The 18,165-nt window shown below is 35.7% G+C and overlaps 1 protein-coding gene across 1 annotated transcript; it reads right to left on the bottom strand.

Annotated features, from left to right (window-relative positions):
- Nucleotides 1-14,448: 14,448 nt before the first annotated feature.
- On the bottom strand, nt 14,449-17,832 carry LOC137400951 (uncharacterized). Its single transcript, XM_068087288.1, has 4 exons — nt 17,802-17,832; nt 16,666-16,941; nt 15,797-15,995; nt 14,449-14,536 (listed from the first exon to the last, which is right to left on the bottom strand). Exons 1-4 carry the CDS (start codon nt 17,830-17,832, stop codon nt 14,449-14,451), a joined length of 594 nt encoding a protein of 197 aa, XP_067943389.1.
- Nucleotides 17,833-18,165: the final 333 nt, after the last annotated feature.

Below are 18,165 nucleotides of genomic sequence, written 5' to 3'. Positions count from 1 at the left end.
ATTGACTTAGAAGTTAGTCAGCTATACACTGTTATTAATTGATGAGGTTCAAGCTGATAAATGACACTCACAGGAAAAGAGGACTATTTAGAATCATGTGCCGGTATAATAAGAAAAAAGTATTTAGGAATGATAACTTGTTGTGGGAAAGCGAGTGATTGTTGTAGAACCTAAGAAGGAAGCTGGACTCTCTACTCAAGTTATTTTTGTGGTTTTTAGTTAATTCATAGTAATAATAATAACCAGATCAAGTTAATAATCATACAGAGTTCATTTGAAGTTAGTAAATCTTTATGAGCAGCTTATATATTGGCTTCAATTGATGTTTTTGTATGAGGTAAACTTGGAACTAATTACAAAATTTGCTCTCTACAAAGTCAAATAATTTTAATTTTTTTGTCAATCTTAAAATGTGTGTTAGTATGTTGTCATAGCGTTCAAAAATACATGCAGGGTTTTTAAAAATTCTCGGATATTGTGTTCGGACAAATGTGCCTGTCAAAATGGATTTGTCTCCACATGTTCATTTTTTAATATGTTGCTTTAGTTTATTTCAGTACTTGCCAACAAAAGCGAAATATTTAAAAGTATTTAGTTATATTCAGCGTGTTTGGTTTTTACCAGAATGACAAGAAAATGGCTTTAATACTATAGTGCTTTACAAAACTTTTCCGATATTGTATTAAATGAACGTATTATATTTTTAATTGTTACAAAGTCAAACTAGTGATCACTTTTGGCTGACGTTATAGTTTAACCATGTAATGGATTTCCGGATTTAGCGAGTCGGTGTTATTCAATTTTGTGGTTTGCTAGCCATGAACTCACAATTACTGGTTAGTTGCCCTGTCCTCCCAGTAGTCTGTTTATGTACTATGGCTAGCTTTCTTAAGAAAGTCTCACAAAAGCTAGGACCGAGTTGTTGTGATTAGGGTTAAGATATATTTTAGAAAGGGAACAGGACATGCATTTTTACTGTTTTACTATATACTGTGACTTGGTAACTTATTTGTAATGATGAGTTTTTTCTAAGACATTTGTTTGTAATGAAAACTCTGGTAGGATAGCCTTTGTATCCATATGGGGTTTAATAATACTTAAAGTTGTCATGATTCTGATTGTGGTGCTATTTCTTGGTCATTGCTATTAAGTCTTTAACATAAGCTCATAAGACAATAAAATTTAATAATCACTGGAAAAAGGACACGTTTACCGAAGTGTAAATTGTCTGCCCTTAACCAGGGCAAATTACTTTTTTACTGCTTTTTACATTGATCAGTTAAAGACAGGATGTGATAACTCCAAGACACTGGCCAAATGTTGAAGCATTTTTAAAAGTTGGAATGGTAATTTTTTTTATACATTGATTTGAATTAATTTTCTCCAAAAAAAACTTTCATATTTCTTGTGCATTTCTGGGCATTTAGCTCATTTCTGTAAAAGAGCAAATGTCCATGAGAAAACATATCAAGCAAAGTAATAACAACTAGAAACAAAAAACCGACCAATCTTTAGACAGGCAAGCATTGAATTTTTGTCTGCTTTCTCGGCCAGCCTTTTCACATACAGTAACTGAAAAATTGGGAGTTTTCAAGGATTTTTAATGAAATTTTGCAGTTTTCAAAAACCAAAACACTGCCGATTGTTAAAAAATAGTCAAAATAAAACCATTTAGTGAAATTTGAACGCCATTATTGTTGGTTAAAAATAACTTGACCGGTTAGGTGACATTTACAAGAAAAGATAACATTGAAAATCTTGTGTTGTTACAAAAAAGCATCACAGGAAGTTTGCAGTGAAAACTAAAATTAATCTGCAATCTGAAAATAAATTGTTTTAGCCATTTCAGATACAGCAGTTTTTAATATATGATCTTTGCCTATCAGAAGAAAAAAATAATTGTTTTTAAGAATGATTTTTATTAGAAAAAGTTATATTTTCTGTGTTAATAGCTCAATAGTGGTAAATTGATCAGCTCAGTAAGTGTAAACTTGTTTTATTTTTTATTTTTCCGTCTTTGAAATTTCCAGAAAAAAAATGTATGAACATTAATTATATATTGTTGTCATTACAGCTTTTTTATTGTAATAGTAATTATAATGATCACATGTATTTGTTTAGGATGCTTTTTTGCATGTTTATCACAAGATAGAAGAGTTAGCCCTAAAACAGTTTGCGTATGCGCTAAACGTATTGAACCTTATAGCAATAGCTAACAATTAGTAGTCCGACTTAGTTGATACAAACAGTGCCACAATTACATACTGTTATCATGGTGGCTTTCTCAGTCAAACATTCATTACAATGAGTTAAGCCATCCCTTTCACATTCATGGTTACTCAAGAACTTGCTTTGACATGATGAGCGGAAAAGTATATGAATAAGACGAAGCAGAGAACTCGAAGTAATTCTACATTCACCCGAAGTTAATCTTTAGATCTTGTTAGAATCAGGATTATTGCAATTTGAACAGTTTGAATGATTTGTTCACCCATTTTAGTTTTTCAATATTTCTCCTAGTCACTGCTTGTTTGATTATAAATTTTATGTCATTATGTCATTTTTACTTTATATATTTAAGTTTAGTTTTATTATTAGCTTAAATTATACGTTTTGACATCGTCATTTGGATTTTATAGCGGTGTCCAAACAATCTTTGAAATTTTGAAACGTCAAAATATTTCACATCTATGTTGAACGTTAAACATGATGACCTATTTAATTGATGTTTATATTGTAAATTCACTGTGGAATAGAATATTTCACATCTCTATTATATTTTCCTTTCTGCATAGATCATTTTTAATAAGGGCATGCCAAAAATCAGCTACTCATGTATGTCAATTTCAAAAGCATATTGAATGCACGGAACAACAAACTCATTTTTTTAAAAAGCATGCATCAAACAGAGAATTCCATTGGAGGAAAAGTTACAAATGCCTGCAAGACAACAAGTGGACCACTAGAATTAATTTGTCATACTGAAGTAACAAATATGACTGATAAAAATGCCGAAATGTGCTTTATATTGTCTGCAACAGGTTGTTGTTCATGAAGCTTTATTCAATGAAAACAGTAAATTAAAAAAATAGAACTAGGTGAGCGCTTATGAACTATGAAAAACAGCAAATAGTTTCTAAAAGCTGGAAAGTACAAGTACAGGCTGTACAATAACAGAACAGATGCTGCAACTTGTGTCTATTAGAATAAATTTTAAACAATTTTTGATCTATAAACGAAAAAAATAAATAACAAGATATATTCAACAGCATCATGCTGGTATGCATGGAGTTATGTTTATAGAAATTTATAAGCACAGCCCCCCACATCGCGCCATTTCGCTCAACCACTAATTGCAGTTTATCCACTTTACGCACGAAGCAGTTTAGTATCTGCCAGGACAAACTTGAGTCATATTAAACATCTGATCTCCAACATGCTCCACGTTTAGATTTTAGAATTTTGTTTTCTATTTTGACAGATTTTTGATGTTGCCACTTGAGAGAACATCAGTATCTACAGGAAACAATTTTTTAGTGATTGACTAACAGCAGCTAAATACCGCTATTAAAAAACTTCAATAATACCAAAAAAGTTATTCTAAAGTTTCCTAATTAAAAACAACTAGGTATAGTTTGAAAACAGACAATAGCTGTAGTTTAATCATAGGTAAAACTACCCGATACACTAACAAAACAAACAAAAAACTGCATAGACATTTGTAGAAACAAGTCATTATAACAAAACTTCAACATGCTCAATATCAGACTTAGCAATAAGAGCATTGAGAATGAAATAGAAAAAATAGAGTATGCTTCACACTCTCACTTCATTAAACAGGCTATTCTAACAAGCCATTGAACCACACTTTGAAAACCAACAGGAAAGAACCAATCTAATACTTGCTTTTCAAAAGGAATAAAAGGGTCTAATTAAAAGCAAAGTCTTGCAACCTCTTAGAACAGAATTATTGTGGTACACATAGCAAGATGGATCAGCTGTAAGTAAGGATACTTTGACCAAAGATTTCTTTAAAACCGAATTATATTATAAATTTTTGGAATAGTGTATGCCTAGAGTAAGTGCGAAAACAAACACAAGAGATCTTTCATACACTTAGTTTGACTCTGCATTACTAGAAATCTATTATCTGTGCAGCAGAGTTTGGAACTCTTGGTACTAGTCAGGTGAACAATGTCTTCTGTAACTTCTTTTGGCATAAAGCAGCAAATCTGTTCATTATTAGCTGGTAGAACAGCAACACAAAATACTATTTCAAAGTAACTGAACTCATTTTTGACAAGCAATATGCTATGGCCAAAGAACCAAAACAACAAAAACAACATATCATAGAATGGAACTAAAAACACCTCAGCCTGCTTAAAGTGAAAAGAACATGATTGTACCTAACTTGGCCATAAATCTTTATAATACCACATGGCATCACCGTACTTAAGCCTACTTTAAACCAATATAATTTAACAGAGCATCATCTGTTAAAATGTTTTTAGGTCCGACATACGTATTAATACAACACCGTAATCTGCTCAAAGCAACAAAATAGATTACATATTACTGATGCAAATGCTAGCTTGCGCTGGCAAGGTTAATGATATTTAATGCTGCTTTTACCAGCAAAAGAATGATTAGCTACTGATTACAATCATGAATATTTTTGTGCTTTTGTTAATATATAACTATATACATATATACTTCTCAAATATGTCGTATGTGTGTACGCATTCCAGCTATAGATCCTAAAACCTTGGAATAAAAAAATTCGCACCAAAGAAAATTGGATCTCAGACCTTCTTATTCGCAAATCCAGCACCGTATAATTTACACCACAGAGATCTATTTCACGCTAGCTGAGATATGTCGTTATATGGGAGCAAATACCCAACGGCTTTACGTATGACACAGGGTCATAGCATAACGTAACGAGAAGCTGTTGGCTCCCATTATTAAGCGTACTCCAATTGTATATTGGCAATGCGCCAGACTAATAGCAAGTGGCAGGCATCTGTCATTACTTCTCGTTATTCATAAACTAATTTTTATTACCCGGGCAATGCTGGGTAGCACAGCTAGTCATATTCATAGTTGTATGAGTTAAGGTTTGCTCAACCCTAATAAAGCAAAACTCAACTCTCACATTAAGTTGATTGATATGAAGTTTTACAGTTTTTTTAACCAATCTATTATGAGAAAACAGTTCTTTAAGGTTCAGCCAATTTGAAGAATTGGTATACAGAAGCATGGCACAAAAAAACCAGAGAGAAAAAGAGACTAGAGAAAGGAGACGAAAATCATCTCCGAATTTCTACAGTCAAATAACTGCCACAATTTTAAATTATCATATAGATGCGCCAGCTTAATAAAAGATCTAAAAATATTGTACACATGTATTAATTGACTGAGAATTCACAAAACCTTTTTTTTGATGAAAAAGGTCTCTTTCAGCAAATTGTGTTCTATGCTATAAAGCAATACTTTAAAGCCGTACAGTACCAAGTGCGGTTTCATCATAATTCAAAATGTCTGGTAGTTCTTTGATCACTATTGTAATAAAAAAGCTTTTAGTAGGCAAATAGAAGATCATTGCAGCTCAAAAGTTTTAGGTAAGGTCTAGCACTTGCAACTGCTTTTACAAGTGCTAGACCTTACCTAAAACTTTTGAGCTGCAATGATCTTCTATTTGCCTACTAAAAGCTTTTTTATTACAATAGTGATCAAAGAACTACCAGACATTTTGAAGCTCAAAAGTTTTAGGTAAGGTCTAGCACTTGTAAAAGCAGTTGCAAGTGCTAGACCTTACCTACAGCCTAAGAAAATTAGATTTCACATTTTTGCAAAAACATATGACTGTTTTTGCTTGGTAGAAATTGATTAGTTTATAGGAACAGCTAACCAAGTTTGGTAGAATAGGAATAATTATTAAACCAGAAACTAGACAATAGTTTTTACTGTAGGAAGCGAAAGTGATAAAGATCAATTAACGTCAGTTGGCGGAGTTTGGCGGAGTTTGGCAGAATTGGAAGTTAATTGCCAGAATTTGTTCTCTGCCAAATGAGACCAATCCAGATTTTTCTGAAAATAATAATTTGGCAGTCATTGCACTGATAACGACAAAATTGCCAATGTGCTATTTGCCAAACTCTTTTCCACAAAGCATAAACGAGATGTTAATTGTTAGTCGGTGTAAGTTATAGACATACCAATAGGTACTAATCTGATGCATAAAGAAACAACTTGGAATACCAATAGCAATTAATAAAATACCTAAGTATACATATGTGTGTATATGTATACACACATATTTATACACATATACACATATATACTGTATATAGACATATACACACATATCCACACATCTACAAAGATATCTATATATTCTCATGTCATGGTACTTAACTGTATCACACTACTATAATAATTCTGGCACCCACCATGTACCACAAAAAAACAGGAGCAACCATTTTTTAAATCATTCATCTCATTTTCCCTCTCGTCATATTTTTCTCCTCCGGATACTGCTTTACTTCAACTTTTATTATCTGTCTTTCTGTCACATACTCAATTTTCATCAAACCTTTGCACTGTAATCATTTAAAATTATTAAGCCAACCACCATCCTATTTAAAAAAGAAACAAAGAATATTGGTAGCACGACAGCTCTTTACCCATTTTTGTGAGTTATTCTATCTGTCTACTTCATCTTAAACAAATCTGTATGGGCAAGAGTTCCTTCTACGGACCGATCATGCATCTCCCCGGTGGTTGTGTAGGAGGAGGGATCCCTAAAACCTGGTGACCCGGTGGCTCGAGATCTTGGCGGAGTTCCGATGTACTCTGGAGCACCAGTCAGGAACCCGGCACAGGAACGCAGGCAGGCTAAATAAGCAAACCTGCAAAGACTGCCGACAATGCTCAAACATCGCACAGAGACGGAGGCCCATCACAGAGGGAGAAGGCGCGAGAACAGGGGCCGTTTGCCACGAGGCTGCCAACTAGTTGCCTGCATGATATTCCTGCTCTCGACAGGGCAGGATTGATTCTGGGCAGCTTCGCATATCACAGGGTGCCAACCAGCAGCTGGCATAGGACTCCCGTTCCAATCGTGCCGGGATTGAACCTGAGTGCCGGTAGTGTCCCCAAAGGGCTCCCTGGTGACCCGGAGAGCCAGGACCGAAAAAGCGAGCTGCCAAGGCTACCGGCCACAGGACAGGGACCTGTGGCCGTCATGTATTGTGAAATCGCCACGGTTTGAAGGTGCCGGCGGAACACCTGGAAGTAAGGAGCGGGGAGCTGGACATACTGAGCCACATGCAGGGCCTTTATACGCATCTGACAGGATGGATGGAAAGGACAAGAGAGGACAAGAGGCGCGCTTGGCGCCGGAGGACCACACTAGATGGTGCGCCATTTGTCCGCCGGCCATGCAAGAAACCACGGTGTGGCAAACACACGCCTTGGCCAACTCTGGGGTGGGAGGGATGACAAGCTGTCTCCAGTCGACCTGGTACTGGCCTGGACTGATATCCACTGTACGATGGCTCGTAAAGAGTTGCGAGGTGGGCCAGGCCGCAAAAAACAGAGGGACGAAGGCGGAGGCTCTGTGTTGAAAGACCTTGGCAGAAGAAGGCCATGGATTTGGTCAGGCCGCTCCCAACCGTTCCGAAAAGAATTAGGTGGGTGCTGGTACTCGTAGACCACTTCACTCAATGGCCGAACGCGCTGGCACTGCCTGACGCCATGTCTCCGATGGTCGCGCACGCTCTGAACGAACGGGTGTACTGTTACCTGGGGCTATCAGTACAGATCTCACAGACCAGAGGGCGCAGCTCGAGAGCCAACTAATGACCAAACTGTGCTAAATTTTGAGCAAGGGGAAGACGCACACCACTCTTTAGCACCCGCATGCCAAAAGATCCGTGGAACAGAACAACCATGGACTTGGGGATTCCGTAAAAACGTTACTGTTAGCTTGAGGACAGGACAAGAGGGACCTGTTACTTCCCCAGCTGATGAGAGCATACCGAGGCACTCCTCACTCCGCAACCAGAGCAACAGCCAATTTGCTGATGCTGGGACGGGAGCTGAAGTTGTCGGACCACCTGGAGAGCCACCCTCTACCGACCAAGTTTTTTTTCCAACCCACGAACATGCCTTGGGTGTGCAGCGAAAATTCTAAACCATGCATAAAACATTATGGCAGAATGAGATGAACGTGAGACAGGAGGACCAAGAGGAGCTCCTGCTCTACGCCCCAGGTGACTAGGTACGGCTTACGAACAAACACTGGTGACGGGGGAAACCCCCAAGCTACAGGTGAAGTTGGTGGTACCGTACCAGGTCTTGAAGGCCTGGGGCAACCACACCTATCTGGTAGAGAGGCAGAGCCTGTCCTCAATTCAAAGCAAAGTGAGACTGACGGCCTACTACGCCTGTCCAGAGAAGCTGGGGTAAGCCTCAACCACCCTGGAGCCAAGAAAGGGCCCTAACATGAAGGAAGCTCGACCCTGCAGGCCGGAGAAAAATCCGAAAGAAATCAGAAACGACCCCTTACCAGTAATTCCACACCCAGCTAGGAAAAACTGCTGATGGAGGCCACAAAAACCATGATTACCAATGGAGGGGAGTGTGTTGTGGAATATGATCCACTGAGAGCTGAGCCTAGGGCTGATCTAAGCCACCTTGAGCTTTGCTCAGTCATGCGAAATAACGTGATGAAGAGAGCTAAGCCAGTCAGAGCCGAGCCGAGACGAGACTAGCCGAGTCCAACCAATAAAAACAAACGGTGGGGCTCCCTGCTATATAAGCACGAACGTTCACATAAGAAGGCAGAGCAGTTTTGCGCTCGTTCATTACATGTTGCATGTTTTCTATTGTAACCCTTTATGAGTGGAGCAGACAAATATATGTAAAAACTCTTGTACTGAATTTTGTACTTGTGGAGCAGTAAAGGTAGCGCACAAAACCTTTACAATATTTTGGACCCTAAGTACGCTCAACACGATACTTTTTTCTCTTCTTTTTTGTGACAGCAAATTGTTGCGCCTCACAGTAATAATTAATCTCAAACCTAAAACTTGGCAATTTAGGTGGTGATCATACAATGTACATTATCAAAAGGCATACGTCGCTGAACTCACCATGGCAAGTTATCCGTATCTGTTGTCCGGTATATCCGGAATCCGTTATAATAAAAACGATTCGCAAACGGATTATTAAAACTTTTGTTGAATGTTTGAAGTTTACTAAAATACATCTTATAACTTTCTTTAAATATGTGTTTAGTAAACCAAAACCCATTTAAGTTAGATTCAGCATCTACGTTAATCGTCTGTTTTGAAGGTAATTACTCTCTACATAGTACATTGTAATGTTATATTATCTTGCGGATCATCCCCACAAAACGCACTAAAAGTCATTGTGGGTACCTATAGTTACTGAAGTTAACATAATATTTCAGTACTATTTTAAACGAATATTATTTTACCAAGAGGTGATTGCATTAGATAATGGCTATGAGTTTCTATACCACTTTAGGTACATCTATATCCTACAATATTTTCGCATACGACCCTGAAACAAACCGAAAACAAATTTGTATGCCAAATAATTTTGGGTTGTAATCTAAGCAAAATTGCCTAAATATTCTCATTACTTGCTAATGATTTACATTTAAGCCCCTAAACATTTTTATTTTTTCTTTTAATTTATTTTAATGGAACACCTATTTTAAGTTATGAAATTTCAAACAACAATTATTTAAAAACCTTTAGAGTTTTTTTATTTGTTTTTAATTTTGTTGTCCTGGAAAAAACCTTTTTCTCATAGAATGAAGTTTTAAAGATACAGTAGTTGGACAGAGTTTGAAAACCTTTCCAGTTGTTTTCTCTTTAATTAATTTCAACTATACTTCTCTCATGATATGTAGTTTCAAAGTTCGAATAGCCAATGTTGCTACATGTTGTTCATTTTCTATTTGTCAATCAATTTCTGTCGAAAGACTTTTTTATCATTGAGCATAGCTGGGTAGCACAGCTAGTTTCTAATAAAATCAAGCCGAAAATTACTATCGACGCCAAAAAATGATCAGCAAACTTTCTTTATGTAATTTTAAATCTACAAGATGGCAACTTAAAATCTTTTCAAATGACAGGTAATACAATACTATATGTGCTCAAGCAAAGCAATTGTCCACCTGCCATATTGAAAAACCTACCAATCTGTACCAACAAACGATTTAATGGACTCTCATCAAATGAGCAACAATTTAACAGCACAGTACAACCATACTAAGAAACACTCATCAAAAACATATATCACAGCAAACTACAATATGACACCAACATGAACAAATCCAAAAACGTAACAGAGAAAGACAGATCACATGATACAACCGCAATTCAGCCCCAACCGATTGCCCTTTGGAAAGAAAATGCTGAGCTAAGAATGCAATGTACCAGGTAACATTTCTACAGGATGAATGTCTATTAGGTGTTAGGTTATGCATTCTGTTTTGCAAAAGAAATAGCCACACTTCATGCAATCTATTAATTGTACAGTATTACATATATTAGGTTTGTCCCTGATTGAGTAAAGATTCACTGAAAAGAAACAGAGTATAGCTGAACTATGGCATGTTACAAATAACTTAAATTCCACATATTAAGTATGGATTAAGTAAATCACAATTTAGACAATTTTCATATTTCACTTGGTCCCTTGCCAAATTCTAAGTATATGGTGGATATGTCATACTAGTTTTTACTCTGGTTTTAGTTGATATTGGACGATGGAAGCAGTTATATACAGAACATCCAGCAATAATGTTCATATTCACACAAATAACATTGCACAGTGATTACACCAACCTGGATGATGCATCCATTTCGTGTGTGGGTGTTATACAAGGATTTCAGCTCTGGGTATTGGTAGTAACACTGTCTGTGGTAACACATCTCCTGAGCGGCATCAGCAGAGAAAAAATGTACCAGAAGGTTATCATAATGATCAGCTCTTAGCTCAGCAGCTTGTTTAATTTACCTTGTAAAAACAAACACAATTCAACAAATCATCACAAATGCTAGATTAATTTGTTTCCACAGTAGAGTTTGTGATAAACATAATACGAAGGTTTTACAACTTATCAGAATTTTTGATCTCTGCCCTTAATAGACCATCTCTGATGCGCTTACCAGCTTTTTTAGTCCGTCGCTCATTTTTTCCACAAATAACACATAGTTTGGGTAGCATAGTTTCAGCCCTTATTGAGGATGAGAAGCGCGGTTGTTTAGTAGTTGGCTCAAGATCTTCATTCTCATGAGTTACAATTTTGAAAGCAACATGTACCAATAAAATTTAACCAGATGCAGGCATTCATAAATTTCATTCATCATTCCGAGTTGTCTAGACGACAATGAAAGCCTAGATCAAAGTTTGTAATTTTATTTTAATAAATGCAATTTTAAATTCTTAAAATACCATTAGGTACTGCTGCTGAGTTCAGAATTATAAGCTTACTTACATTTGACTGTTGTGTTGGTTTGAGCTTTGCTAAGCTGGCTATCCTTGCATAGCAGGTTTGGTGAATGAAAGGCAGCTAGCTCAGCTTTGCTATCAATGAACTTATCAACAACATCATCATAAGTATAAGAACGTTAAAATTCCTTGCACAAAGTTCTTTCAGGAATTTTATTAGTAACTACCCGGTCTTTGGCATACTTCAGGAACTTATCATAGCATTGCTGACTCAGTTGTTTTAGTGAATTTTTTTGGCTAGCGCTTTGAAAGTGGCAGCAACAAATCATAATGCTGCTTATCTTACTCAAAAATAAATAAACATGTTGATTGGAACTCAATCTACATATATTTCTCAAAGTATGTTCGTATGTCATATATCTGTTCGCGATCCGGCCATATATCTTAAAATTTTGAAGTTTATATTCCGCATTCTGATGGATTTGAACTCATGACAACTTTCGCATTGGTAAGTGTTTTATCCAGATGCTCGTCCACTGAGCTAGAATGTCATAGTGATCAGACACATTTTTATATAACGAATACAACATGTGCATGCTAAGTATTTTAGCCTTAGGTTTTCTCCAAAAGATTTTGAGATTTGTTCGCCTCGGAGCTTGAACATAAATTCGGTTCTCGACTAAACGGGAGCATGCGCAATGCAATTAGCAAAGCTCCAAAAATGCATGAAAACGAATAAGCATTTTACGCTTCATAAATTCTTTACAAGAAGAGGGAAAACATCTGGGATGAAGTCTCCTCTACCGAAGAAATTTGCTAGAGAGACAACCCTCCCAGTCGAGTTGCTCTAAATTGTTTTGGAGGATGATTCTCCTTTAACGCTGTAAAGTAAATGTGCCATTGCTGTTTATATTTTTTTTTTCCAATGATTTTTTATGTAACTGATCTGTTGCATTTTTTGCAGCTTTATTATCTATTTTTCAAATTTTTAGCATTGTATCTTACCTTTGATGTTTCTGATGCTTTAAGAGCCAAACATACAAAATGCTTACTTTTGTTTTCTTTTTCTATCATCATAAATAGAAAACCTTTTATTAAAAATTAACACAATCTATATCTACCCGTTTTTATTTTTTGTATGCAGTATACAGTACAGCTTATTGTAAAAAAGTTTGAAAAAAAATCTTTACCGAAGTATTTCTCATAATTTACTGAAGTTTTCCTCACCTTGGAATGGATTAAAATCTACATAATTTTGTTTTAAAGGAAAGAATTGTTTTGGATCTCGAACAACTCGGTTAGCAAAGCTAGAACAACCTAACATATAACCTAACCTAACGGGTAACACATAACAGTTTTCTGGAACAGATTATGTTCGGGAACCGAGGTTCCACTGTACGCTAATAAAAGCTATACTTCACTGAAAGTTATGAACTTTTTAATTTACAGTGTTTGGAAACCTTTACAGTTGCATTATTTATTTTTAATTTAGTTGCCCAGTGCAAAACCTTTTTTTCATGATATGAAGTTTGAAAGATACAGTTGTTTAAAATAGTTTGAAAACCTTTGCAGCTGTTTTTATTTTCTCTCTTAATTTATTTCAAACACACAAAACACTCTTCTCATGATATCTAGCTTGAAAGTTAAAGTGGCAAATGTTGTTATATGATAATTGCAAATCAATTTTCTGTCCAAAGACTTTTTTATTACCAGGGCAACGCAGGGTAGCACAGCTAGTTTTTCAATATAAATAAATGCTAGAACACCACACACTGTATTCAACTTTAAATGACCTTACGTTTTGAACCAATCAAATGGCGGAAATTCGTTTAGCAAGAAAGGGCAACTCTTCAAATTTGGTTTTCAAAAATCATTAATTATGAGTGAATGTGCAGGTTTGCAAAGAGTTACTTTTCTGCCATGTTGTTCAGCATGCACCTTCAACTCTATAACCCACAAACCGCACATTGTATATCCAGGCAACTGGGCGGAACTGAACAATAATTGGGTAGTTTACTGACTAGAGTTACCATTATTTTTTTCCAGCTATAAGTACTACAGTTACTACAGAACTTGCACGGGTATTGCTTCTGTGTTTTACCTACTAAGTTTCTACTTCAAAAAGGTAAGTACTTCTCATTCTACGTTGTATTGTCTATGAATTGCCACATCTCCACTACATTAAAACGTTGCATTTGCCACTGTTGGTGTTAGTAAACATTTTCAATTTCTTACGCAGCTGAATTACCTTTATTTCCTGCTACGAGTACTGTAACTTACTACTACAATACTTGCACGGGTACTCCAAGCGTTGGAATAGGCGACAGTGAGAAAAAAGAGAACAGCTGGTATTGACTTACTGTCAACCTGCTTTAGCCCGCTGTACATTGGGCCAGCTGTACTTTAGGCCAGCTGTACATTGCCTGCTCAAAAGAAGGCACAAGTCGAAAACTGTTTGTTCATACACCCGACAGAAAAACAGAAAATTTTGTCTATCCGCATTTGTTGTGTTGAATTAACATTGTGTTATTCTTATGACATGGCAGCATTGAATGAACATTATGTGATTGTTATGTCATGCTATGTTCTTCATGTTCCACTATACCTACATATTATTAATGTGCAAAATGTTTTAACATATTTTTCAGTAGGCCTATATATATATTTTCATGCATTTGTTTTCCTTATTGGATCTCATAAAAAACTATCATGTTGACATTATGTTTTATTATCGTAAGGTGCTGATGCATTGTAGACTAGCTGTAAAACACATTGCAGATTTCTATTGTTATCCCCAACATTATTGACATGTATGACTGCATATGTGTATGCATAGTCTGATCAAGCCAACAACTTCAGTAGACTGCAAATTTGGAGTTGTTTTACAGTATAACAGACAAATCTCAATGAACCTCTTGCTGTACGTAAATCTGTTGCTGTGGACAGGTAATGTGGCTAGCGGTTTGCGACCGTGGCGTCACTCGGGGATGTGCGTGAGACCTTTTTTGCCCCGAGTGCGGCAGGAGTCTTCAGGCGAAGTGCTCTAGATAAACAAGTTTGCAAGATCTAGGCAATGGATTGCAGGGCGATTGATTGTGAGGCAAGTGCAAGGCGAGTGCTAGGGAATTGATTGCAAAGCGATTGATTGCGAGTGCGAGGCGATTGATTGCGAGTGCGAGGCGATTGATTGCGAGGTAAGAGCAAGCGTGATTGTCAACTGCGAGGCAGGTAAAGACTGGTCGGCCAAGTCAGGAGGCGGTGGCAAAATCGCGTGATCGTACACTGCAACTGTAGACGGGTTTGAACAGATGCATGAATCGAGACGCATCGATCTAAAATATTTACTAGATTTCACACGCATCTAGCTGTAAAACACAATGCAGCTTTTCATTGTTTTTCCCAACATTATTGATATATATGTGTATACATAGTCTGATCAGGGTAATAATTTCAGTAGACTGTATATTTGGAGTTGTTTTACAGTACGAAAGACAACTCTCAATAAACCTCTTTCTGTACGTGGATCTTTTCCCGTAGACAAGTAATGCAGCTAGTATATATATATATATATATATATATATATATATATATATATATATATATATATATATATATATATATATATATATACTAGCTGTGCCACCTAGCGTTGCCCGAGTAATCGAAGAGTCTTTGGACAAAAAATTGATTTGTAGCTAGTGGCCTGGCATATTGCCATTAAAAACTCTACTAAGCTAGTTAACAAGGTTAGGCTTCCAATGACAGTAAGAATTCCATGAATTTCCATGAAATTCCATGAATTTGAACCTTTATTGTTGTCAAGCTCAGCTGTTCTAATAATAGCTATAGCCGGATTTCCAACAGACAAACATACGGCCTTTGAGATATATATATATATATAGGTACGGTATATATATATATATTTATATATATATATATAATTTGCAATGAAACCTCCACAAGACTCTGCTGAGCTACCAGATATATGTTTGTTTTTTGTATGAAATTGTAGCAAACACCACTTATAACTATGGTAAATTAGTATTTTTAATTTCTCTGTAGCATTTGGATTTATGAATAACCTTGCCAACCTTATAATTTATCTCAGACAATGTTTGGCAAAGCTGCGCAAAATCTATTTAGTTTTCTAGATCAAATCAATAAAATGTAATCTCCAATATGAGTAAAACAAATGGTTTTCCCCAAAAAAACACTTTACAAAGCGTAGTAATGACAGGTTGGAAGTAAACAAATTATGTTGCGTTTAAATTCAACAGTTTTGTCATCCAAGAAAACAGACTACTTTGTACAGACTACACATGTAATAGCCTTGTTTGAATCATATGGTGGGCAAGGGACTCCTTTGTTACAGAGAGCTCTGTTGAAGAGAAAAAGTGCACCTTGGCTATCAGCACTTTCTCCATCTACATATTCTGGCTCAGCATCAACACACTCAAATGTTGTTCTACTATCACGGCTGAAATGGTCAGACATCAAGTAGCCTAGAATAAATACAATAATGTTGGTCTAAGTAGTTTTTACTTATCAACAGTAAGTATTATTAATTTGATGATCACCAGGTGTCGATAATGCATACAAATCAGCAATCTTAGAAAACAATCCGGGCCAGATATTTCATGAATACAAAATATGGAAGTTTCAATATGTTACTAGCAGTGTAATATTTGTGTCAAAAGGCCCCTTCAGCATTTATTGAAATGTTAATATAGCAATAACTAAGTTTGGATTAAAAAGTTAAAACAAGCGGCAAATTACAAATATTTAACCGGCATCAAGCTAAATATCAATAAAGTTTGAAAGATGTTATTGCTCAATCAACAATATATTTCAAGTGTTATTGATTCAGCAGTACTGAACTATTACATGTACAGGAGCAAATAATACATTTAAAAATAATAAGCAGGAACTCATCATGTAAGCAAGGCACCAAAGGTAAGTTCAATGTACATCAACAAACCTTTTACTTCCCTTTGCAGGAGATGATGGTGGAAAATCATACCACTTAAAATACAATTGAAAATTTGTTGCTAATCACCTTAACATTCCTTTGCTTATTCGCCGCAACAAGTTTTGATTTTTTCATAAAGGGGATAGATGCAACCGGCTATAGCGAAGCTTCTTTACTAATTTTATTACTAAATTGTAACATACCTTCATATTCAAATGTCCACTCATTGTCAGGACAGCTTCTTTTACCTGGAACCATGATTGTAGATGATCTGGTTGTGGCATGGCAGATGGAACACGGGGTATTTTGTTTATGAGCAGAACTGCTGAATACACCAACACTGAATGTGTCATATTCCCCACCTGCTACAAAGCCAGTGGTGCTGACTGAATTGTGACAGTTATATTCAGCATCATACACCATGCATTGGTAGTTGCCTCCTCCTCCTGAATTTTGCCATGGAGCTCCTCCAGCAAAGCCTAAGAAATGAAACAAATTTGTTATGGAACACTAACTTTAAAGTATAGTTATATTATGATCATAATATAGGCGACAATGTATATTATGTTCTCAGCAGGATGTTTATAGACATCTATATATATATATATATATATATATATATATATATATATATATATATATATATATATATATATATATATATATATATATATATATATATATATATATGTGTGTATATTTATATATATACATATATAAATGTATGTCTATCTATATGTATATATATAAATATATATATATATATATACATATATATATATATATATATATATATATATATATATATATATATATATATATATATATATATATATATATATATATATATATATATATATATATATATATATATATATATATATACATGTATATATAGGGGAGGGTGAGGTAAGTTGAACCTATGTCCAAGTTGAACCACCCCAAGATTTGCCTTCTTCTGGATAGCTTTGATCTAATTTATCGGTCACATGACTAGCGCAACGTGATTACATCATTTACTCTGAATAGTCAGCCAATACAGACTTGCAAGCTAAGCTAAAAATTTACATAAGTCAATTTTACTGCCTAAAAGTGAGTATGATGGCATAATAGATTTTTAGGTTGGAAGGCAGACATTCAACTTGGCTGCTGGAAATTTTTTACTGGTGGATGTCTATTGCATAGAAAACCGTTATTGGATATTTTTTAATTGAACGCAAATTTTAGCTTTTATTTAATGAGTCATCCTTGTTCTTCCTATGGGGCAAGTTGAACCAGGGCTAATGGGGTAAGTTGAACATATGTTTAACTTGCCCCATCAGGGATATTTTTAACTTACCCCAGATATTTATTTGTGTATAGGCATGCATTTGCCCTATTTTTGATGCCTCAAAACTACCTATATACAACAAGCAAATCTTGGCAACACAAGCCAAGAAGTGATGGATCTTGCTCTACTTGAATTTGCTGTGGGAACTTCAGTTAGGAAAGTGGCTTTAGCACATGGCATAGATCAAATTACCCTAACACTGTGCAAACTGTGATCAGCTATTCTAACACTAGGATAGCACACATGGTCTTCAGCAATAAGTTAGAGAAAGACTCGGCCTCTCACACATAGGAGCTGACCAGTTTTTTACGGCTTGTCTAAAAATTAAACTTTTGAACTGGCTTATGAATTCGCAATGAAGAATCAGCTAAAA

This window comes from Watersipora subatra, chromosome 7 (assembly GCF_963576615.1).
Source record: "Watersipora subatra chromosome 7, tzWatSuba1.1, whole genome shotgun sequence".
In the NCBI taxonomy this organism is placed as follows: Eukaryota; Metazoa; Bryozoa; class Gymnolaemata; order Cheilostomatida; family Watersiporidae; genus Watersipora; species Watersipora subatra.
Note: the sequence above shows the minus strand (reverse complement) of the source record. Positions and strands in the feature narration are given on the sequence as shown.